This window comes from Microtus ochrogaster, chromosome 10 (assembly GCF_000317375.1).
Source record: "Microtus ochrogaster isolate Prairie Vole_2 chromosome 10, MicOch1.0, whole genome shotgun sequence".
NCBI classification, from domain to species: domain Eukaryota; kingdom Metazoa; phylum Chordata; class Mammalia; order Rodentia; family Cricetidae; genus Microtus; species Microtus ochrogaster.
This window is the reverse complement of record NC_022016.1, coordinates 66,260,047-66,281,073: the sequence shown is the minus strand read 5'-3', so window position 1 is coordinate 66,281,073 and position 21,027 is coordinate 66,260,047. Positions and strand designations below refer to the sequence as shown.

The 21,027-nt window shown below is 41.2% G+C and overlaps 1 protein-coding gene across 3 annotated transcripts in view; it reads right to left on the bottom strand.

The window, feature by feature from the left end:
- Patj (PATJ, crumbs cell polarity complex component) overlaps window positions 1-21,027 on the bottom strand; it is a 317,960-nt gene that overhangs the window by 137,001 nt on the left and 159,932 nt on the right. Inside the window, exon 1 of one of the 3 annotated variants that reach the window (XM_026782090.1) lies at window positions 17,854-18,241. The exons of 1 other annotated variant lie outside the window; for it this stretch is intronic. In XM_026782090.1, the coding sequence (XP_026637891.1) occupies window positions 17,854-17,875 (22 nt within the window). In that variant the 5' untranslated portion in view covers window positions 17,876-18,241. Of the gene's footprint in view, window positions 1-17,754; window positions 17,796-17,853; window positions 18,242-21,027 lie in introns of those variants that run through there. One more of the 3 variants, XM_026782089.1, reaches the window with a different exon arrangement.

Genomic DNA, 21,027 nt, shown 5'->3' with positions numbered 1-21,027 from the left:
TTTTTTTTTTTTTAAGTTTTGTAAGTAGATGTAGTAAGTTCAAATAGCAGCTCGGCAGAGCACTGGTGCCTGTCTTTGCAGTACTGTCAGAAAGGTATTTTCAGCCCACTGCTGCCAGTACCTACTGTTAAATGAGTACCATATGCATCTGGGGTGAGGGTGTGGAGGTCCTGTAACAGGTATAGAGACTGAGGGATGCAGGGAGAGCCTGGCTGCCAGGTCTACTTTGGCATGTTAAATAGGTACCTCCGCCATTTGTCCTAGGCTTGAAAGCCAATACTCACATCTTACCTGCAGTGTGTTAAGTTCAGGTTACACTTGCTAAAAGGCATAAACATGGGATGCCCTAAGATTCATTGCTCAGCCCTGCATTTCCAACACTGCTCCCAAAAAAGTATACAGTCTATTTCAGACCTAAAATCAGAAGACTTTTCCAAAGAATGCTTCTTTCACTTAAAAGTAGCACAATTTCATTTTTAGACTTATATTCAAAATTCATCAGAAAAACAAATTACTATGTGGACATATTCTTTTACAATACACTTATACTCTGGTTTTTCTTCAGATCGTATAAATCTTCCGCTTTTTACAATACACTCTATTAGGGATGCGACGGTGAAGCTCATTGCCAGGGTGTGCTTTGCATACACAAGGCTCTGGGGCCAATCCCCCCAAATAAACAAGATAAAATTCACCCTAACCTGAAGATTCTTGAAGAGCGTGCAGTTTGTTGTCCACCACGAAGAATACTAGGACGGCAAAATGCCTGCTCAGGACTCGCTGCTAACATTTTCAGACCCAGAATTTACATTATTCTACAACTTATTTTTAGATTCACAGCTTTAAGGGGGTTAAAAGATGATCCCATTTCTCTGATATATTGGCTGCTATGTTTTCCCCATCCCTTAGAGAGACAAGAGAAAGAGATCATGTAACATCACTTTCCCCCTGCTTGGACTCTGGAATTCTGCTTTACAGATAAAGAAGACTTTAGAAGAACAATCTTATAAAAGGATATGAAGTTGGGCATAACCAGAGATTAAAATCAGTTATTTTCTACCAATCATCTTAAATTCACCCAATGTTATTTTCAAGACAAATAGACTTTAAGATTTCTCCTTCAGTCTGAGATCCTATGTTTAGCTTAAAAATCTTAGATTCTCATGATAGCTCCTTCCGTGAAAGAGACCTCGGCACTCACTGTGCCTCTGAACCCTTCCCACACAGATGGCACGACCGTCAGGTAGCTGAGATAATCTGGCCAGAGTTCCGTTGGGTCTGTGGGACCCAAGAGGTGCAATCTGTTCAGCACACCACAGCTCTGCCTTTGATAAGTGGAACGGCGGCTGCTAAGAAGCTCCCTTCAAGACGTTTCTTACTTTATCTTTCTTTCTGAGGCAGGTGTTCTATGTGACCCCGAAGACCTTAAGTCCTCTAAGAGGAGTTGCAGCAGGGGTTACCCTGCCTATCCACTCTGGGACGCACCCAGACTGCAACACCCCACCATGGCAGCTTGGCCCAGAGAATTAGACCGAGAGAAGCTCAGGAAACAGCAAGTCCTGCTACCCAGTCCTTCACACAGGTCACTGGAACCAGAACTCCTCTTGGGTCTTCTTCATTGAAGCTGAGGAAGCTCACTCTCTGACCCTCCCTCTGGGTATAAGGCAAGGCACGAGTCATGTGCACTTCGGTTAATTGAAAATACAAGGTTTCAGAGAAGAATCACACAGATATATTCCCACAGTTTATCACCATCGCAACAGATGCCATTTACTTCTCCAAGTCTACCCATTTCTTTATTAAGTTGATTCCTTTCTTTGGGACTTATTTCCTCCCAAAAGTCCTCATGCCACACAGAATCTGTATTTAATAAAGTTGTATTCCTTCTCCTGTTACTCTGTATGGATGTAAAGCTGCAGTTTTCTCTATACACTTCTACAGAGCCAGGAAAGTGGCTGTGGTTCCCATTTCAAACAAGCTGGAGGCCCTTCCCCCTCTAACTAGAGAGCAGATGAGGAAATAAGTCACCTTCTTCCCTCTACCTCAGGCCCACTCATGCACCCTGAATGAACATCGGAGCAGCATTAACCGGACAAAATAGTCTTGAGGCTCGGCTCAGCGGTCAAATTTGTTTTAAATATGGATTTTCCACTCTGTGACAATGTATTTAGAAGAAAATGAAAAATCAAAATCTCCAGGTGCTCACAACTCTCTATTAAAGCATCAGATGTCTTTTCCTTGTCTCAGGAAGCCAGAAGGATTTCTGTAGTGGGCCCTGCAGTGCTTTGTCATCATCACAAGATATCAGGTGTTGCTAAGTAACAAAGCCTTTCTCCCGGAAAGATACTTAATTCAAGTCACTGCCCAGTATTTTAATAGCAAATGCTCACCGCACTGGAATAAAGACTCAATGCAGTTTCAGATGGTTTAGCTGCCTGGTCTTCTTCCAAGAACGAGTCTGATGTTACAAGGGTAGTATTGCAAACATTTTTCCCCACAGTAAGCACAATAATGTTATTTGTTAAAAACCAGTTATGATAAACAACCTAGTTGCTTTTTTTCTTCTTCAGTAAAGAACTTATAATTTTCTGAGTTAGAACATGCAGACTTGAGAAGTAAAAATATCTGAAGGAAGAAAACCAAAGCTAATCAGAAGCAAAATGTGAGCTCAAGTGCAGCATCTCAGGTGAATATTCATATCAAACAGGAAATGAGGACAAGGCATTAGCATAAAGAAACTAAAATTACAACAAAAGGGCTATAAAGTATAGCCAATATTCTTCCAACATGCAAGCTTGATATTGTTATATAAATCTATATGGGAAATTAACAGTCAAAACACAAAAGCACAGAGCCATTAAGCACAAGAGTAAGTAATATTCAGGTTGCTCTATTGCAGTAGACATTGCTCCCAGCATGGGCAGCTGAACGTCTCTGGATTTTATGAGGATTCTTGCAGGTAAGGAAAGTCAAGCACAGGTGGAGCAATGACTCGCAGTGTGACACAGGGAGCGAGGACTGAAGTTGGCCACCCCAGAGGGTTTGCCTCTAGAACCCGTGAGAGAATCTCGGCAGAATTACAAAGTATTACAGTTTAAAATTATTTAATGCCCTTTACTCTCAGAAATTGAATCTATTAGATATAAAAATGAAACAACAATTTTAGAAGAATAAAAATGAAGAGAGCCAACTTGAGAAAGAGTCATTATTTTCTGAAGACAGCATACAGTGTGTGTGTAGGGGGAAGCCTCAACTAGAAGAGAAATCTACAACTTTCCCATTAGATGAATAAAACCCAAACCAAATAATAGGCAGACAGAAAACTTAAAGACAAGGCTTTATATTTGTAATAAAATTCAAGGTGAACCTTTCTTGTTAGACACTATGTTACCTCTTGGTATGCTCTAAATCATCAATTAGAATCTTTTTACAACATCCACTTACAGTAGAAAAACCAAACACAAGAAAAAACAAGGCAAAGGAGCAGACAGACTCGATCAACAGGCTGGAACTGCTTTATTGGAACAGGGAGGAGCTCAACCTTTCTGAGGGATGAAAGTTGGGCAGGCTTAGAGGTGGTGGAGACAAGGGTAGCTACCAGGAAACTATGGCTATTTTCTGTGGTTTGACTGGAAAGAAGGAACGCTGTTTTCCATACTTGGGAACATCGTTTCTGCAAGTGGAGCAAACAATCAGGCTGGAACTAAGTAATTCCTGTTAGCTATGGGCTCAAGCTCTGAACTGACTCAATTCCTCACGACCTGAGGCTATTCCCCAACACACATCACTGTACATTGCTACACTGGAAATATAGCAAAAGCAAGTACTTCACAGGGAACAACATTACTGAATATCAGAAACACATTGCTGAGCAAAACAAGACAGGAAGGTGTGAGTGCCTTGATTCCATTTATGCACAGAATCAAAACCAGACATAATTAATCTCTGGATTTAGATGTCAAGGAGGAAGTGTCCTTTGAAAACAGAAAAGAAACAGCTAGCTAAAAAAGGCATGAAGTTCTTGATGCTGTCAAGCTCTCTTTAATGGACTGGATAGGGCCCTGTGCAATTCAGTTAATTTAGTTCTCTGTATTAGTTAATATTAATTGTAATAATTAATACAGTTCTCTGAGTATATATCTCAATGCTCATTTAAAATATATGTAAACTTTGGATACAAACAAACCAACCAGAAAATTTCTGATTTGATTGCGGATTATACATTAGAGAAAAACAGTAAGAGTGCTAGGTACATTAATGGTGTTTTTTCTCTCTTTGTTTTTTTTTTTTTTCCCTTGTCTCCACAGTCTGGCCTTGAATTCTGACACCCTTGCTTCAGCTTCTCTAGGGCAGGGAGTCTAGGTGTGTGCCACAGCAGCTGTATTGATAAGCTATCTAGAAATGCAAAAATAAAAGAAAAATAATATGTAGATATAGGAAATGTAGAAAAACTTGATTATTATTGAATTAGGTAGAACAGTATATGTCCTAGTTAGGATCCCTGTTGTCATGATGAAACACCATGACCAAAAGCAAGTTGGGGAGGAAAGGTTTATTTGGCTTACAGTTTCATATCACAGTCCATCATTGGAGAAGTCAGAGAAGGAACTCAAACAGGGCAGGAGCCTGATGCAGAGGCCATGGAGGGACACTGCTTATTGACTTGCTCTCCACAGTTTGCTCAGCCTAATTTTTTTTTCTTTATAGAACCCAGAAGCCCCAGCCCAGGGATGGCCCCGTATACAATGACTGGGCCCTCTCATATCAATCACTAATTAAGAAAATGATCTACAGTCAGATCTCATGGAGGCATTTTCTCAGCTGAGGTTCCCTCCTTTGAGATGACTAAAAGTTGACCTGTGCTTGAGTCAAGTTGATATAACACTAGCCAGCACAGTATATATTATATATATTTAAGAAAAACAGTGCAGGGAATTCAATTTTTTTCATAGTTGCAAATGTTTGAACACCTCATGACTGAAAGGCAATAGTACAAAAGCATCTGACTAAGCCTGCAACACACGACTGTTCTTGAGACAGTGAAACTGGGGCCAGTACAAGGTCTGGAAACTGCTTAGCGCACAGCTCCTAAGTGCCGTGCAGACCTATGGGTAATACCTGGATGGGCCCCACTCCAAATCCTGTATGCTTCCACACACTAAAGATGCATGTCGTATTCCTATCAGCTAGAGGAAGGAAAAAAGCTAACTTATTCATGTCCTTTTGGAATTTCTTTTTATTTATTTAGCTCTTTGTTTATTTGTTTTTTTTTTATGTGCATTGATGTTTTGCCTGCATGTATATCTGTGAAGGTACCAGATCCCCTGGAATTGGAGCTACGGACAGCTACAAACAGCTGTGGGAGTGCAGGGAATTGAACACAGGCCCTCTGGAGGAGCAGGCAGTGCTCTTAAGTGCTTGCTGAGTCATCTCTGCAGCCCCTGGAATTTCTTAACTTGGGGGAAACAGAAAGAACATCTATCATCTGACTCTGGGTGAGACTTGGAGTTTAACAGTCGGTGGCAAACACTTGAAGAGAAAGAAAAAGGGTTGCCTTTTTGTCTTAGTGACAGTGTCCTTTGCTTTACAGAAGCTTCTCAGTCTCAGGAGGTCCCATTTATTCAATGATGCCCTTAATGTCTGTGCTGCTGGGGTTGTACCTAGGAAGCGATCTCCTGTGCCCATCTGTTGTAGGGTACTTCCCACTTTCTCTTCTATCAGGTTCAGTGTGTTCAGACTGATATTGAGGTCTTTAATCCATTTGGATTTGATTTTTGTGCATGGTGATAGATATGGGTCTATTTTCATTCTTCTGCAGATTGACATCCAGTTTTGCCAGCACAATTTGTTGAAGAAGAACTTCTTGAAGTTTGCGTACAAATGGATGGAAATAGAAAACACTATCCTGAGTGAGGTAAGCCAGACCCAAAAAGAGGAACATGGGATGTACTCACTCATATTTGGTTTCTAGCCATAATTAAAGGACAGCGAGCTTATAATTTGCAATCCTAGAGAAGCTAAATAAGAAGGTGAATCCAAAGACAAACATATAGGCATCCCCCTGAATATTAACCTTCATCAGGCGATGAAAGGAGACAGAGACAGAGACCCAAATTGGAGCACCGGACAGAAATCTCAAGGTCCAAATCAGGAGCAGAAGGAGGGGGAGCACGAGCAAGGAACTCAGGACCGCGAGGGGTACACCCACATTCTGAGACAATGGGGATGTTCTTTCGGGAATTCACCAAGGCCAGCTGGTCTGAGTCTGAAAAAGCATGGGATAAAACCGGACTTGCTGAACATAGCGGACAATGAGGACTACAGAGAACTCAAGAACAAGGGCAATGGGTTTTTGATCCTACTGCACGTGCTGGCTTTGGGGGGGCCTGGGCGGTTTGGATGCTCAACTTACTAAACCTGGATGGAGGTGGGCGGTCCTTGGACTTCCCACAGGTCAGGGAACCCTGATGGCTCTTCAAGCTGATGAGGGAGAGGGACTTAATTGGGGGAGGGGGAAAGAAAGAAAAAGGGCACAGAAAGATCAAGAGAAAAACTGGAGTGATGAGGAAAAAGAGGCAAAATTAGTATATTTTAATAGAAAATGAGAAAGACAATAGTAATACGGTTTGTGAGCTGTCGGCATGTCTGAGTACGGGAATGGGAAGGCTGGCAAGGAAACTGAGGGGATGCTCGGAGAAGCACAAGAGGTGACAATGGCTGACTTAGGGTACGAACAATAGACAATAATAGACAATGGCTGCCTGGCTGCTGGGAGCTTAGGAATGGAAAAGACAACTCTGGAACTACAGTGACGGCCAGGTGTTCGAGAAGTTCCAAACCTAGCGTAGAGATGGTTTGAATGCTTTTAGTAGTGTTTGGAGTGGGAAGGATGGCTTAGGGAGAAAAAAAAAATAGGACACCTGGCCATTTAGCAGGACCTAACTATGCACCTAAGAGTGACAGGAAATGGATACAAACTGGATTAACGATATCTAGGGAAAGAAAGCAAAAGTAATTTAAGAAGACATAGTAATAAGTAACTTGACTCTAGTTTTCATTAAAAGGTCTGAATGCCAACTCTGTAACAGTTACTATGCTACTTACTATGGGGTGTATTAAAAGAAAGAGTAAAGCTTGAATTAGATACTGTCAAAAACACTGCAAGTTTCAGTACCACGGGCTCTTTTAGTCATGTGACAGCAGACAGTGATCCAACGTGTACAGTCAGTACCTAACCTCTTAACTGCCATACTTAGTTTGGAGAGACAAAGAAGCCAGACCAGACCTTGAAATCAAGGACACTGAAGGTCTGAGAGCTTAATCACAACAGAGGGTATATTGAGTAACAGAATCCAAAATTCCTCAAGTCAAGTCAGTATTACTACTATGAGTCTCAAGACTAAGGCAACTGGGTCAGTCAGAACTGAAGGTACAGGTGGGCGATCTTCGCTTCTCACTTCCACAGGTCTCGGCCCAGCTCCTTCTTTCTTATTTCAGGCTGCGAGACTGAGCACTCAGCGAAAGCCCTCTGGTAAGGAGAGATGTGGAGACGCTCTGAGGCAGTCATGCAGTGGGGGAGATAGTTGACAAATGATCAATCTACAAAGACAAACACAGGTTCATTGACCATCTTACAGTGAAAGCAACATGAATCAGGCTAGTCCTGAGGGGAAGTATATCCACCTCAGTAGGGAAGAAAGCAACATAGACATCCATGTTCATGTGCGCAGGCTTCCCGCTACACTCTGTGCCCTGAGGGGTTGCTGCCAGAGCAACAGTTCACTACACCATTTCCAAAATTACTGTCCCTGGAGCAGCTGAAGTGGGCTCCATTTTCACTGCTGTCTGGCTTCTCTGTCAAATCTACAAACTGTCACTTTCTGGAGACTGGACAAAGGAGTTGCCTTTATTATATTATTTTAGTAGACCTCTGTAGACTATTGTTGGGCTGGGATGTGGGTCAGTGGTAGAGTTGACTGAAAACAAGACCCAAGCCAAGTATGAGAAACCACCAAAAACACTTTCAATTGGAGAACAGCACTGAGAAAAACAGAATACAATTTAAAAAGCATTCTTTACAATCGTTTGTGTTACACTGTGCACTTCAAAACAGGGGTGGGTTTTGTTTGTTTGTTTAAGTCACCATAGGAATATTGTGCTGCAAAGACCCTGCGATTAGAGCACAGCAGCAAGGTGGAAGAACAGGGTAGACTCTGTTTCCAGTCAAGGCCTCATGCAAAGCTGCTTAGCCAAAGTCCCTGTGGGCATCAGTTCATTGTCACTGCACTGGCACCGACAGCAGTAGGTGTTTAATTATATTTTCTGGAGGAGGGAAAATGATAGTTTCAGATAATTAAAGTGTAGACGCAAGTAGAAAAGAATTATAATGTGGTATCTGCCAAGTGACCTGGCCCCATAGTGACAGAAAACAGAAGCCAACTCTTCTCTTCGCATGTACTTGCAATCAGGCCATGTACACAGTATAATTTCAGAAAACTGCTGGAATAAGGTTCAGAGAGGAAGGAAGACAAATTCCAGCTGAGATGCAGCAGGGCTCGGTTGAGCTGTCATTAGTCGATCATTGTTAGCACCAGCAGGGAAGAAACTACCTCTGAACAATATAGGCAGGTGCACCATAAATATATAAATTATATAGAAATTCTTTAGTACCTATACTGATCAAAACATAGGTTACAAGTAAATAAAAAATTCTTATTAGGAATGAAGATACAGCTCAATGGTACAGTATTTTGCCAAGCACTCATACAAGGCCTGAGTTTTGTGGGTTTTTTTTTTTTTTTTTTAGACAGGATCTGCAGTACTGGAATTCATTATGTAGACCAGGCTGGTCTCAAACCTACAGAGACCTACCTGCCTCTGCCTCCCAAGTGCCATCATGCTGGACATGCCTTGAGTTTTTTTTTTTTAATATTTATTTATTATGTATACAACATTCCTTCCATGCCTGCCTGCCAGAAGAGGACACCAGACCTCATTACAGATGGTTGTGAGCCACCATGTGGTTGCTGGGAATTGAACTCAGGACCTTTGGAAGAGCAGGCAATGCTCTCAACCACTGAGCCATCTCTCCAGCCCAATGCCTTGAGTTTTTTAACCTTACAGTAACTTTCTCTCTCTCTCCCTCTCTCTGTCTGTCTCTCTGTCTCTCTCCTATTGCAATGAGTAAGTCTAGAAAGATTAAAATAGTAATGATGTCTTTTTTGAGTCATTCACATGTTTATTATTTAGAAACAAACTTTAGGGTCAAAGACCTTTATTAAAAGATACATGGTAAAGTTAAAGAAAAAGCTACTTGTCAAATTCCATTTTGCTACATTGTACCTATTAGCTTCTTACAAAGTAGTTAACTTTACATCTTCATCCCTTTTCCAGCCCAAGGAGCTAGTGGACTTGTTAAAGACCTAAAGAGTTCAGCACGGTGCCTCTCCTACCTACCAGTTCATGAAGTTTTTTCCCTCAGCAGATACAGCTTTCCTTACCTCCTACAGAGCTCCTAAAATCTCCATTAAACCAGTTTTAATTACATAGCATGTTTTAAAATTATTGTTATAACTGTCTTTATTTTACACAAGAGTAAACAGACTGAGAGTTTAACTAACAGGCAGAAGGTTACACAGAAATTCTTACACAGTGACAAAAAACATCCCATGAGTCCTTTAAAATTAGTTTAATGGGAAAAATAAATTTTATCATTTGCTATAATGTGACCTAAACATAATTTATTTCATTCAAATAACACTAAACAATAATAAATAATTGTATTTAACAATTTTATCTCATGGCCTCTGAGTTTCTATGAGGTTTTCAACAGAGCTGGGGGTATGGCGCAGTGGTACAGCGCGTTCCTTCCACACGTAGAGTCTTGAGCTTGAGTGCCAACATTTCTGAAACAAAAAGCTCATAAAGAGACCTCAGGTGAAGAAAGCAGCCACCACCATGGTCTCCTTACTGTCGCAAAGGGCATGGGTGTGTTCATACAGTTTTGAGGCCTCGGAGCGTTAATGTGGAACTGTGGGGAGGAACTGCAGTCGGGGTTAAGAACCTCACTTTATTTCTTAGACAAGAGACCCTGGGCAGATCATTTACTTAGTCCAGCCTCAGTCTGGTAATGAGTTAAATGGGAATCTTGTCTGTTTTCACCCACAGGCTTCATAAAACAGTTCAAACACCGTCATAAGAACAAAAGCTGCTGTGCTTGAGGAGGGGGCAAAGGAGATGGCAATTTTCCTAAGGACAGTTTTGTGGTTCTGAAGCTTTTGTTAACAAAGATTGACAGGAAGAAAATGAAGGTAATCCTTCTTAAATTTCTATGTTATTGAATATGAAACCAAGTGACTGAAAACTTTGATGGTGATATCTTTTGAATAGGTAAAGTACTCTCAATTAAAACTTAACCCCTAACAGGGACAGAAGGAATGAGTAGGTGTTGCAGAGGACCTTTAGGTCAGTGGCACTGTCACGTGGGCACTCCTTGGGCAGATGTGATCAGATTCCACTGAATCTCTGTCAAAAACTGTGGGACATGAAACAGTGCAAGCAACTCAGATGCAAACCTCAGGGTGGTACAGTGAGCATGCAGCAGAGTAACTGATTTATCACAGCAGACATGCTCCAGCAGAGGACAGGCATGGGGGTGGGGGGAAAGGGGGTGGGGAACTGGGAATTTTACTGTGGCCTGAAAGGTTTTTGTGCTTGTTTTATCTTTTAAATAGAGTCAGGTAAAGAAGCTCCATTCCCCATATTACAGCATTTTTAGAAGGAAATAAGGCAAAGCTTCATGACCTGGATTTTGTAATAATTTCTTGAATATGATGAAAAAATATAGACAAATGGGGACAATAGCAAAATTAAACTTTCATTCATCAAGAGATTGAAAAGCCACAAGCTGAACATACTCCATAAGTGGTTTATATATATCTTGGATATACACTGTAAAATGAAACAACTCACTTTAAACATGAGCAAAGGACATGAAGAGACAATGCTACAAAATGATATACAATTGCCAGGATGCGTGTGGGAACATGCTCGGCATTACTAAGCATGACCGAATACGAGTTGAAGCCACAGTCAATTAGTATTTCTCTTGAATGGCAGCTATAAAAGATACACATGGTGGGGGTTGGAGAGATGGCTCAGAGGTTAAGGACACTGACTGTTCTTCCAGAGGTCCTGAGTTCAATTCCCAGCAACCACATGGTGGCTCACAACCATCTACAATGAGATCTGGTGCCCTCTTCTGGCCTGCAGTCATACATGAAGGCAGCACACTGTATTGTATACATAATAAATAAAATCTTAAAAAAAAAGATACATATGGTGTGAGAATCTTATTGAGCAATCTCAATTCACATCCAAAAGACTTAAAATCAGGTCTTAAAGAGATCTATACCTTCATTCATAGCAGTGTCCAGCACAACTGTCAAGAGCTGGAAGAAGCCCCAATGTCTACCAGTGAACGAATGGATAATTACACGTTATGTATATACACAGTGAAATACCATGCAGCTTTTAAAATGAGGAAAAGCCTGTCGTATATTATAATATATATGAACCCTGATGACACTGTGCTAAATAAAACAAGGCAGTCACATAAGGTCAAATCTTGTATGATTCCCGTTAATGGGGTATAGCCATAATCACAGAAACAGGACATACAATGGTGGTTAGGGATAGGAGGAAAAGCATTGCTGTTTAATCATACAGAGCTTCAGTTTAGGAGGGTGAAAATGTTCCGAAGAGCTGGTCTGCACTAGTGCAAACAGCTGACTCCATGCGCCTCCACGGGTAAGAAGCATTTGCCACCAAGCCGGATAACCTTAGTTCAATCCTTGGAAACCACTGTGGAAGGATAGAACCAACTTTGCAAGGTGTCTTCTGATCTTTATGCATGCACAGTACACGTGCACATACACACACACACAAACACATAATAAAATAAATCGCTAACCCCTATGAAACCATATACGTGAAAAGGGTGTTTAGTGGTAAATTATATATACTCTTTCTACAACAAAAGAGTACCCATTTTAAGAAGGGAAGCCTTAATACTGTACTTCGGGTTCTGTTGTGACCTAGGTCTCCATTTATGTAAATAACAATAAGTCAGGAAGGAGAACACAAGCTGCACATAAAGACTCCCTAAGGGAAGAGACATTTTTCCCACATACCTGAAAACCTAGCAAAAACGATTATATTCTGAACATCCGGCAGCTAGGATTCTGACAATGACACAAAACAGATACCAGAAACTGTCAGAGCCAGCAGATGCTGCCTGTCACCCACACCCGTCCCGCAGAGCAGCAGATGCAGCGAGCTCAGGGGCTGGTACTGTGCACAGTTGTAAAGCTTTAGAGCCTTTATGGCCATGCTTTGAGCTTTAACTTTTTTTTTCTTTTGCAATATTTCTTTCAGACACAAAGATAACAGCTTTACCAGATCCCACCTTGAAAGCAGCAGATGGGAGAGGCCAGGACAGGATTTTACACATCCCTGACCAAGTGCTAGCCTCACAAGAAAAAGAAAAGACAAAGAGGGGCTGGACCTCAGAGGAAGAAGTGAGTGGCACAGCCAAGGAGAAAGGAAGGCTGGAAGCAGCTATCTGACACCAATCTAAAATCTTAGGAGCAATTCCAACTCCAGATTATAATATAACTATGCTACATAGTTACCTTCAAATAAGTGACCTCATGTAATAATACTTCTATAGTCTCTCCTAGACAGAAGAAACTCTGGAGGCTGGGAGGAACTAAGTGAACTCTTCCAAATACTAGGTTATAGATGACAGGCCCATATTCTACATAAGTCATGGATTCAAAATGTTAGCTTGAGCTCTTGAAGCCATGCTTTTCCTGCCTGGTGGGAAAGTATTAAAAGCTATCTCCCTCAGAGGACAGGCACTCAAACAGAACCAGGTACCACTCACTTTTACATCCCCAACACATCAATGCTACATGATGTCCAGAGAGCACGCAGTTAACTCATGTAGGACTGTGGCCTTCAGATGTTGAGGATGGGACACTGAATATATTTTACCCTTTCCAGGCAGGTCATCTTTGTTTAAACTTTAGTAGAGCCGGTGGATCTTTGTGAGTTCGAGGCCAGCCTGGTCTACAAGAGCTAGTTCCAGGACAGGAACAACAACAACAACAACAACAACAAAAAACTACGGAGAAACCCTGTCTCAAAAAATCCAAAACAAAACAAAACAAAACAAAACAAACAAACAAACAAAAAAAACCCAAAAAACTTTAGTAGAATTCTATGTTACTAGCACCACCCAGCATTAGTCAAGAAGGTGCTCATAGGACAAAGTCCTGCTGTCTGGTTTGAAGAATTACCTGCAGACATGGTGAAGGCCTGTATCTAGACTCTCAAGAGTGAATTTCTGAGTGCTTTAGGGGAGCACAGGCCATCCAATATTCTAAATCTCCAGGTCTGAGTCCTGAGTGCTCAGCTTCTTCACCAAAGCCAAGCCAGAAGCGTGTGGGGTTGGGGTCTGGATATGGGCCTTAACCCACTTCTCCAGTTTCACTGAAAACCTTTGGACTGCCTTTGATTAGCCTTCCTAGGATGTTTCATGTGCAATGTGAAAGAAAACCTTAGCAATTCTGAGCTCAGATCGCTAAGGAGCCTATAGTCAAATGCCCTGAAGCACATCTGATAATGGTCCTACTTCCTTCCTGGGCTTCACTTCCGTTTCAAAATCCCAGGTCCCCCATCTGTGGATTATCTATAATAATTACACCCTACGGTCTGCAGGTTGTCACACCCACTTGTCCTCTTTACCTAGGACCCTGTTCCTGGGCTAGTGAGCCATTTATTTAGCTTCTTCAATGTTTGTGACCCTCCTTTCATGAAATCCAAAATAGAAGTAAAATGTTCCTACAGAGGTTAGTGGGCCATACTTTGAAAACTGTTCTCTTCACTGATAGGTTCTGTAACTTTTGAGTTGCAAAAAAAGAAAGGAACAACATACATGCAGAAAGACTGAAGACAATAACTTACACTCTTATTGTAAGAAAAAAAAAAAAACCTACACAGCTAATCTCAGCACAGCATTACAAGCCTCAGACACCGTGTTCTCAAGGGAAGTAGTAATCAAACTTAAGAAAACATATTGCAGATCTCAGGGGGCTGCAGAACAGGAAGTTACCACAGATTCTGTTACCCTGCAATCCAGATTATCTACCTACCACAATGTCACTTTTTTAAAAAAAAAAAATCAAAACAGGGGACTAAATAGCTTACAAGTTATTAAAATACAACACAACGCCTGATATTTGAAGAAGCAAAGCAATGACCATGAAAAGAAGGCTTTGGCAGTTCCACACAACATGGAGCAGCAGCCACAGGTGACATAGAATACAGGCATACTTTATCCAGGCAGACATAAAGAAGCTGGTAGCTCATGTCTGAGATTCCCACATCTAGAAGGAAGATTGATACAAGTTCGACCTGGGCTACATAGTGAGGTCCAGTCCAGAATGGGCTACCCTTTCTTTCTTTCTTTTTTTAAAAAAATAAATAAATAAACAAACGAAGAAGCATCATAGTCTCCTCAAGACGACTCAGGTAGGAAGCCAGCCCTCTAGACATCAGTCAGTCTCCCCTAGAATGTTGTATACTGCAAGATCTTTGTTTCATGAGATGGTGAGAATTCCCATTCCCAGGATGTGCCTGCATCTGGACTAGATTTGTTAAGATTTGAGACAGCAGATACTGCAAGATATTGAGTACCTGAAGCAGGCATAAAAACTACTGAGCTAAGACCCAAATGCAATTCAAGATACTACTGAATAAAATATGAATATCACCCATCTCAACCAGGACAAACATGGAAATAAGAAATGACACAAAGTACAATTTTTCCAAATTTTACCTAAACATTTCCATTTTTTACCAACTCACCCATTTCCTGCTTGCTAGTATCAGGAGACCCGCTACTTCTCTGAATGCACTAATTTGTCAATAGAGGAAGAAAAATCTGCTGGTGCCGAGAGGGAGGTCTGGCTCATGCTGTGCCTCAGTGAGGTGCACCCTTCAGCTCCTGGCACGCCTCCATTACTGTAATCCTCCCAATTCAGTCTCATCGGCTTGAGTAGGAACCTTCACTATTAAAGTGTGGAGTGCTGAAGAATGCAGAGGCTATTTTCTCAGAATGTCAGCAAGCTTTAGGATGGCATGTTTGTCCAATGAACAGATACAAAAAACCACATTACCAACTAAGAAAAAAGTTGCCCATTTGACTTGGCAAACAGAACGGGTTATTTGGAAATGTGCACAATTAAACTTGTTAAAAACAGACAATGGAGTCATATACACTTCACCTTTCAAATAAAACCAATAATGCATTAAACTATATGAGAAACTAAAAGAAAATAAAATGTGTGAAGCATTTAGCAGAGTATACAGTAAACATATTTTAAAAAGGAAATAAATGAAACTAGAAAGTCTATTTCAGTGTTCTGATATACAAGCTCATTAGGTTAGCTACAACTGTAATTTCTAGTTCAGAAAATATTGAACTTGTAAACTTTAGACTACAGTTTGAGAAGCAACTTGTTCAGTTTCTCTCCTTTCCCTCCCACTGGCCCTGCTTCCAGTGCTTCTTTGCTCTTGGTGCGCTTTCTGCTCTGTTGCTGTTGTTCCCTCTCTCCCTTTCTTCCCTTCCTCCCTCAACCTCTCCTGCTCTCAGTTTCTCTGTCTCACCTACTCTCAAAGTCACAACAATCTTCGCACTAGATTTCAAATACTGCAATGATAAGCGTGCACACCTTTCCTGACTCACACACACTTTCCTATTTTTAGACAGGATCATGTTAGACAGTGTATCATGCTTAAGTCTGTTTAACACAACAGCCTGACTCCATACAAAATATCAACAAACAAACAAACAAATAAATATACACATGTAAAATTAACTGAGTGCAGAAACAATGAACACTATGTCATTAGCTATAAATAGACTTTGGAATTAGAGAGATGGCTCAATGATTAAGAGTGCTTATTACTCTTGTAGAGGACCCAGATTTGGTTTCTAGCACCTTTATCAGGTGACTGACAACCTTTTGTGACTCTGCTGGGTACCTGCAGGTACATGGAACACATAAACTCATGCAGGCACACATATATACAGATAATACAAGAATAAACAAATCTTTAAAAAATGAATTTGGAGTTAAATGTATAAAGACAGGAATTTTTTTTAAATGTTGAAGATATTTACCATATAAATCATGACCAGTTAATCCTGAGCAGAAGCTCTATGAACAAAACACACAGCACACACATGCTCCACTATAACATGCCTTTGTAGCTAATCACAGTTTGAAAGTTGAGTTCATATATTATTTTGATTAAATGCAAAGGACATAAAAATCCCTAATTATTGCAACCACATAATGCAGTTTCCAGAAAACTGCTATGACAACTTTTAAGGGTTTACCAGGGCTTTGAAGCATGGACAATAGCAACTTCAGGGTAGTGAAGAGATTTAAATGTATTTATTCTTTGGATTGATCTAAAGAAAAACAATAAAAAGCCCAATAAAACAAAACAAAAGCGAAAACAAAAACTGAGAACCTGAAATACAAACACAACGAGCCAATGGCTTAAGGAGTCTAGAGCGAAGCACCTCGCTCCACCAGGTTCTAGGTCATCCCCACAGTTTGAAGAGACTCCTGAAAAGATGACAATTAGCTACCAGAAAGCAATTCTAGCTGCAGAACAGAAAAACACAATGAAGACAGTTGTCCCTGTGGGGCAGCTGTGACGCATCTGTTTAACAGCTCAACTATTTCCTAGAGACTAAATAAGCAGACTGAATAATAGGTCACAGCAAAAAGCCCAGAAGTGATGCTGCGGCAAAGAGCAAAGTTCACGCTCAGTCGGTTATCTTGAGAGAATAGCCAGGAATAAGGCTCGCTCGCTTAAATCGGGACTGCTGCGTATGTCCTGCTGGTGCAGGAGCAAACCTAGTTTGAGTCATTCTGCCGAACATGAAAATAAAGTCACATTGTATCAGACTCTGAGTAAAACTGACTCAGACAAAGGTACTTAAGAAGACCCTTATTGGTTCTAAAGAGCTCACATCTTAACTGGATTAAAAAGATGCTCTAGTTCTAACACATTAATTTTTAAAAAGTCAACAGAAGCTTATGCTATTGAGAGGCAGAATGTATATTTAACAAGAAGTTGCTGGTGATGCTTGCAGAGGCTGAGTCCCCACACCTAATGAATCAAAGCTGCAGTCTCAGATGACAGAGGCCAGTCACTATGATCAATAGTATTTAGGGACTATTTACAGTTTAGAAAACACAGCCTTTTGTGTGCTGCTGCCTCCTTAGTGACATTCTGCTTTCATCTGCGTCTAAAATGCTGACTGCTCAGCTTTAAAATTAATCAGAATACCCGCTTTCTAATGTAAATGCCTTTGCCTTTTCATCACAGTGAAGCCACAAATAGCAGCAATAATGTTAATAAATGTCCAGGAGATCTACTTTCTCAGTCCTGATGCTGAAAGGCAAGGATTCTGCATGCCCAGCGTGTTAAGGATTCTGGTGCAGAAAGCACTCTTAATTCTTGACAGTCTGATAAACTGCCTTACTTTCCAGACACATCCTAGGGACGGTCCGGCCACGACACCTATGGAAGGGACTCTGAGGCTCGTCCAGCATGCATCTACCTTGCACATGCCTAAGCGCCCTCACTCAAGAGCCTTAGCTTACTTACTGCTTAAGATCTCTGAACCGAGATTTTGCACCAGCATTAAAACAGCATCTGACTGCATTCAGCAAGACCTGCAGATCTCATCGGCAACAGAAGTCTTACCTGGGAACCCCCCGTGGACCATGCTGCAGGAGTGCTCAGGGCTTCTGCATTCCTGACAGTCAATGCTGGAAGCAACTCCACTCTCCCCACGACCTTCTCTCTTCTCTCTTCTCACGACCTTGGGCCTTTTTTCTTTTTTTTCTCAGATTTTATTCTTTTTAAAGGCAACCTATCAGTCTGTTTCTATCATAAGAAACAATCAATTAAGCTAATTTCAATCTCTCCCTCAAGCTAACAGCCACATCTGCCAGTAGGAGAAAGCTGCCCGGAGAAGTCTGCCGGGGAGAGGCAAAAAAAATCCCTGGTTCTCCAGTCAGATCCTCAGAAGCTGCACGCTGCTGGCTGTGACATCGGTCACCCAGCTCACATAGGGACTGCATACTGCAGGCTGTGACACTAGTCACCCTGCTTACACAGGGAAGATAGCTCTATTTCAGATCAGGAGGCAATAGAAATGCAACTGTTTGTTTTGTGGTTGGCTTCAACTGTTATCATGCTAATGTCTCATTTTCCTGCTGAAAAGCAGTACTTTGGGGGACAGGATCTTCCCAGTGCAATTTAAAAGGAGTTATAGATTTGGGCCTGCCCCCAGTTCAGAATAGTCATCTCTTCTAGCACAAAATCAGGTTTGTCACAAAGCAATTGGCTTAAACTGCAATGCTTCAATCAGATTCATTAGTGTCTCTGACATTTTAAATACAGGCTAGCTTTGAGAAAAAAACTTAAGACGGGGGTGGGGGTGAGGGAGAAAGTAATTTATAGAAACTGTTAAAAAAAAAAAAAAACAAAAAACAAAGAAACAGATCAAAAAGCTAAAGCTGCTTCATCCATGCTATCTTGCCCAGCTCTGACCAGCACACCTAAATATGTCTGTCATTTATATTACATTCCAAATCTGTCAATCACTTCAGTGTTGGACAGACTACAGATACAAAATTTTCTGTATAAACTGTAGATAAAAAATAATTATTGTGGTTCCTGCACCATGAGTCAAGTGGGAAAAAGTCAAGAACATGCAGGACGATTTAAATGCAGCTCAGAGGTATTCAACAATACCCTTTCTAAATTTACACTTTTGTTAAATTCACACGAATTACAGCAACGGCTGAAGCTTAGAACATTTTCAAAAAAAGCTAAAATAGGAAACCAGTATTGCCAGAGCCTAATCATACAGCTAGGATAAAAAAAAAAAAAACCCTACTTATTTCACTTAATTATAAATAGGTAAAGTCCATAAAAGGAAGTTAACTATATAGGAAATAAAATCATTTCTATAAAACTAAAACATTTAATCTTAACCTGTAGTCTTATATTTCCCCTCCATTTTGCATTATCAAAGCTAAAAAGGAGAGCATATATAAGCTGATGTATTAAGCTGATGTATTTAGCAGACGCTGGCAGAAGCTCCTCATGCTGCCTGCTAGGCAGTGAGCATTCTCAAAGCTCTTCACAGGCTCTGTTACTAACTACTGTTGACTGCAGTGACATCTGTTGGTGAGGCAGAGATCAACCAGAGTCCACAGAGGCAACAACAGGCAGGAGGAGACTGGCTGCTCAACAAACCTTTCTTTAATTGCCATGTTTGCTCCATGTTAAAAACAGGAGCAAGTACTGGGGGCAGAGCCTACAACTGAGACCTGGTCTAGCTCTGCCACATCAATACCCCATTCTGTGCTTTGGGACAAATTAATGACTCTTGGTCTCAGGATTCTTAGTTGAAAAACTTGGCCAAACTCAGGTGTACTTTCCTACCCTGAAACCTTTTCCCCCACAGAAGACAGGGACTTTTGTTCCCTTCTTTAAGGCAGCATGCTACTTGAATTCTCCCCCCCTTTAATGGAGACCTGTTTTAAACTTCACCATCCCTTGCATGTATAATATTTAATAACTTAAGTTGTAATGAACATCCATAGTAAGTAGAACTGTACAAGTGCACAAGCCCATGATTTTAATAAACTTTAAGAACTGTAGTGGTTTGAATAAGAAGTGTCCCCACAGGCTCAGGTATTGGCTCCCAGCTGCTGGTGGAGGAGGTGATGGGACCTTTTGCTGGAGGAAGCCAGTCACTGAAGGCAGGTTTTGAGAGTTTAGGGCCACACCCCACTTTCAGTTCACCCTGGCAGCTTTTTGTCTGCAATCAAGATACTAACTCTTGGCTTTCTGTTCCTGGTCCATTGCCTCCCCTTGGCTACCTACTCTCTTCCTCTAGAAGCAAAAGCCAAATACTCTAAGGTAAGTAGCTTTTGTTTATTATAGTGTTTCAATTTTAGAACATAGATACAACCCTCACAATTCCATGAAGCCTGAAGCCAGCTCAGTCCCAGACCTAGAACACTTCAGTGTGTAGGATTATCCCTTCAAATCCCAGCCAGAGACAGTTGAACCCCTATTTCTACTGAGACCAGTGGACACTTGGCAATGTGTGGAGCTATATTTTTTGTGTGTTCACACGTAAAGTGGGCAGAAATGTGTTGCAGAATCCAGTCCAAGAGAGACCTGGGATGTTGATACATATCTTCAGCCCTACAACAAAGCAGTCAGCCAAGATGGTGGAGCAAGGCACAAGCTCTACACAGAATGGGGCAACCACTAATTCAGAGCAGTTGAAGGGGTAGTTCTCTGCTCTCTTTTATTTTCCAAAACTGCCTGGCATTTCTTTTACAAGTCAAAAATATCAAATTCTTGTAATAACTAAAAGTATATTTCACCTAGGGTTTGGATTAAAATCATGTTATTCTTTTTTTTTTTTTTAAAAAAAGGTTATTTGTTTTATGTATATGAGTGCTCTATCTACATGTATGCCTTTATGCCAGAAGAGGGCATCAGATCCCAGTATAGATGGTTGTGAGCCACCATGTGGTTCCTGGAACTGACCTTAGTATCTCTGGAAAAGTAGTCAGCACTCTTAACAGCTGAGCATCTCTCCAGCCCATGTTACTCTTATAGACTGCTTTAGAGATCCAAAGCCTCAGAGTATGAGGCAAGCATTCAGCCACTTGTATATCCCAATTGTTTTATTCTCTTGACTATAGCACCCTGACAGTTTCTAGTTTTTCTCTAGCATTAGAAAATGTATAACTTGCCGGGCGGTGGTGGCGCACGCCTTTAATCCCAGCACTTGGGAGGCAGAGGCAGGAGGATCTTTGTGAGTTCGAGGCCAGCCTGGTCTACAAG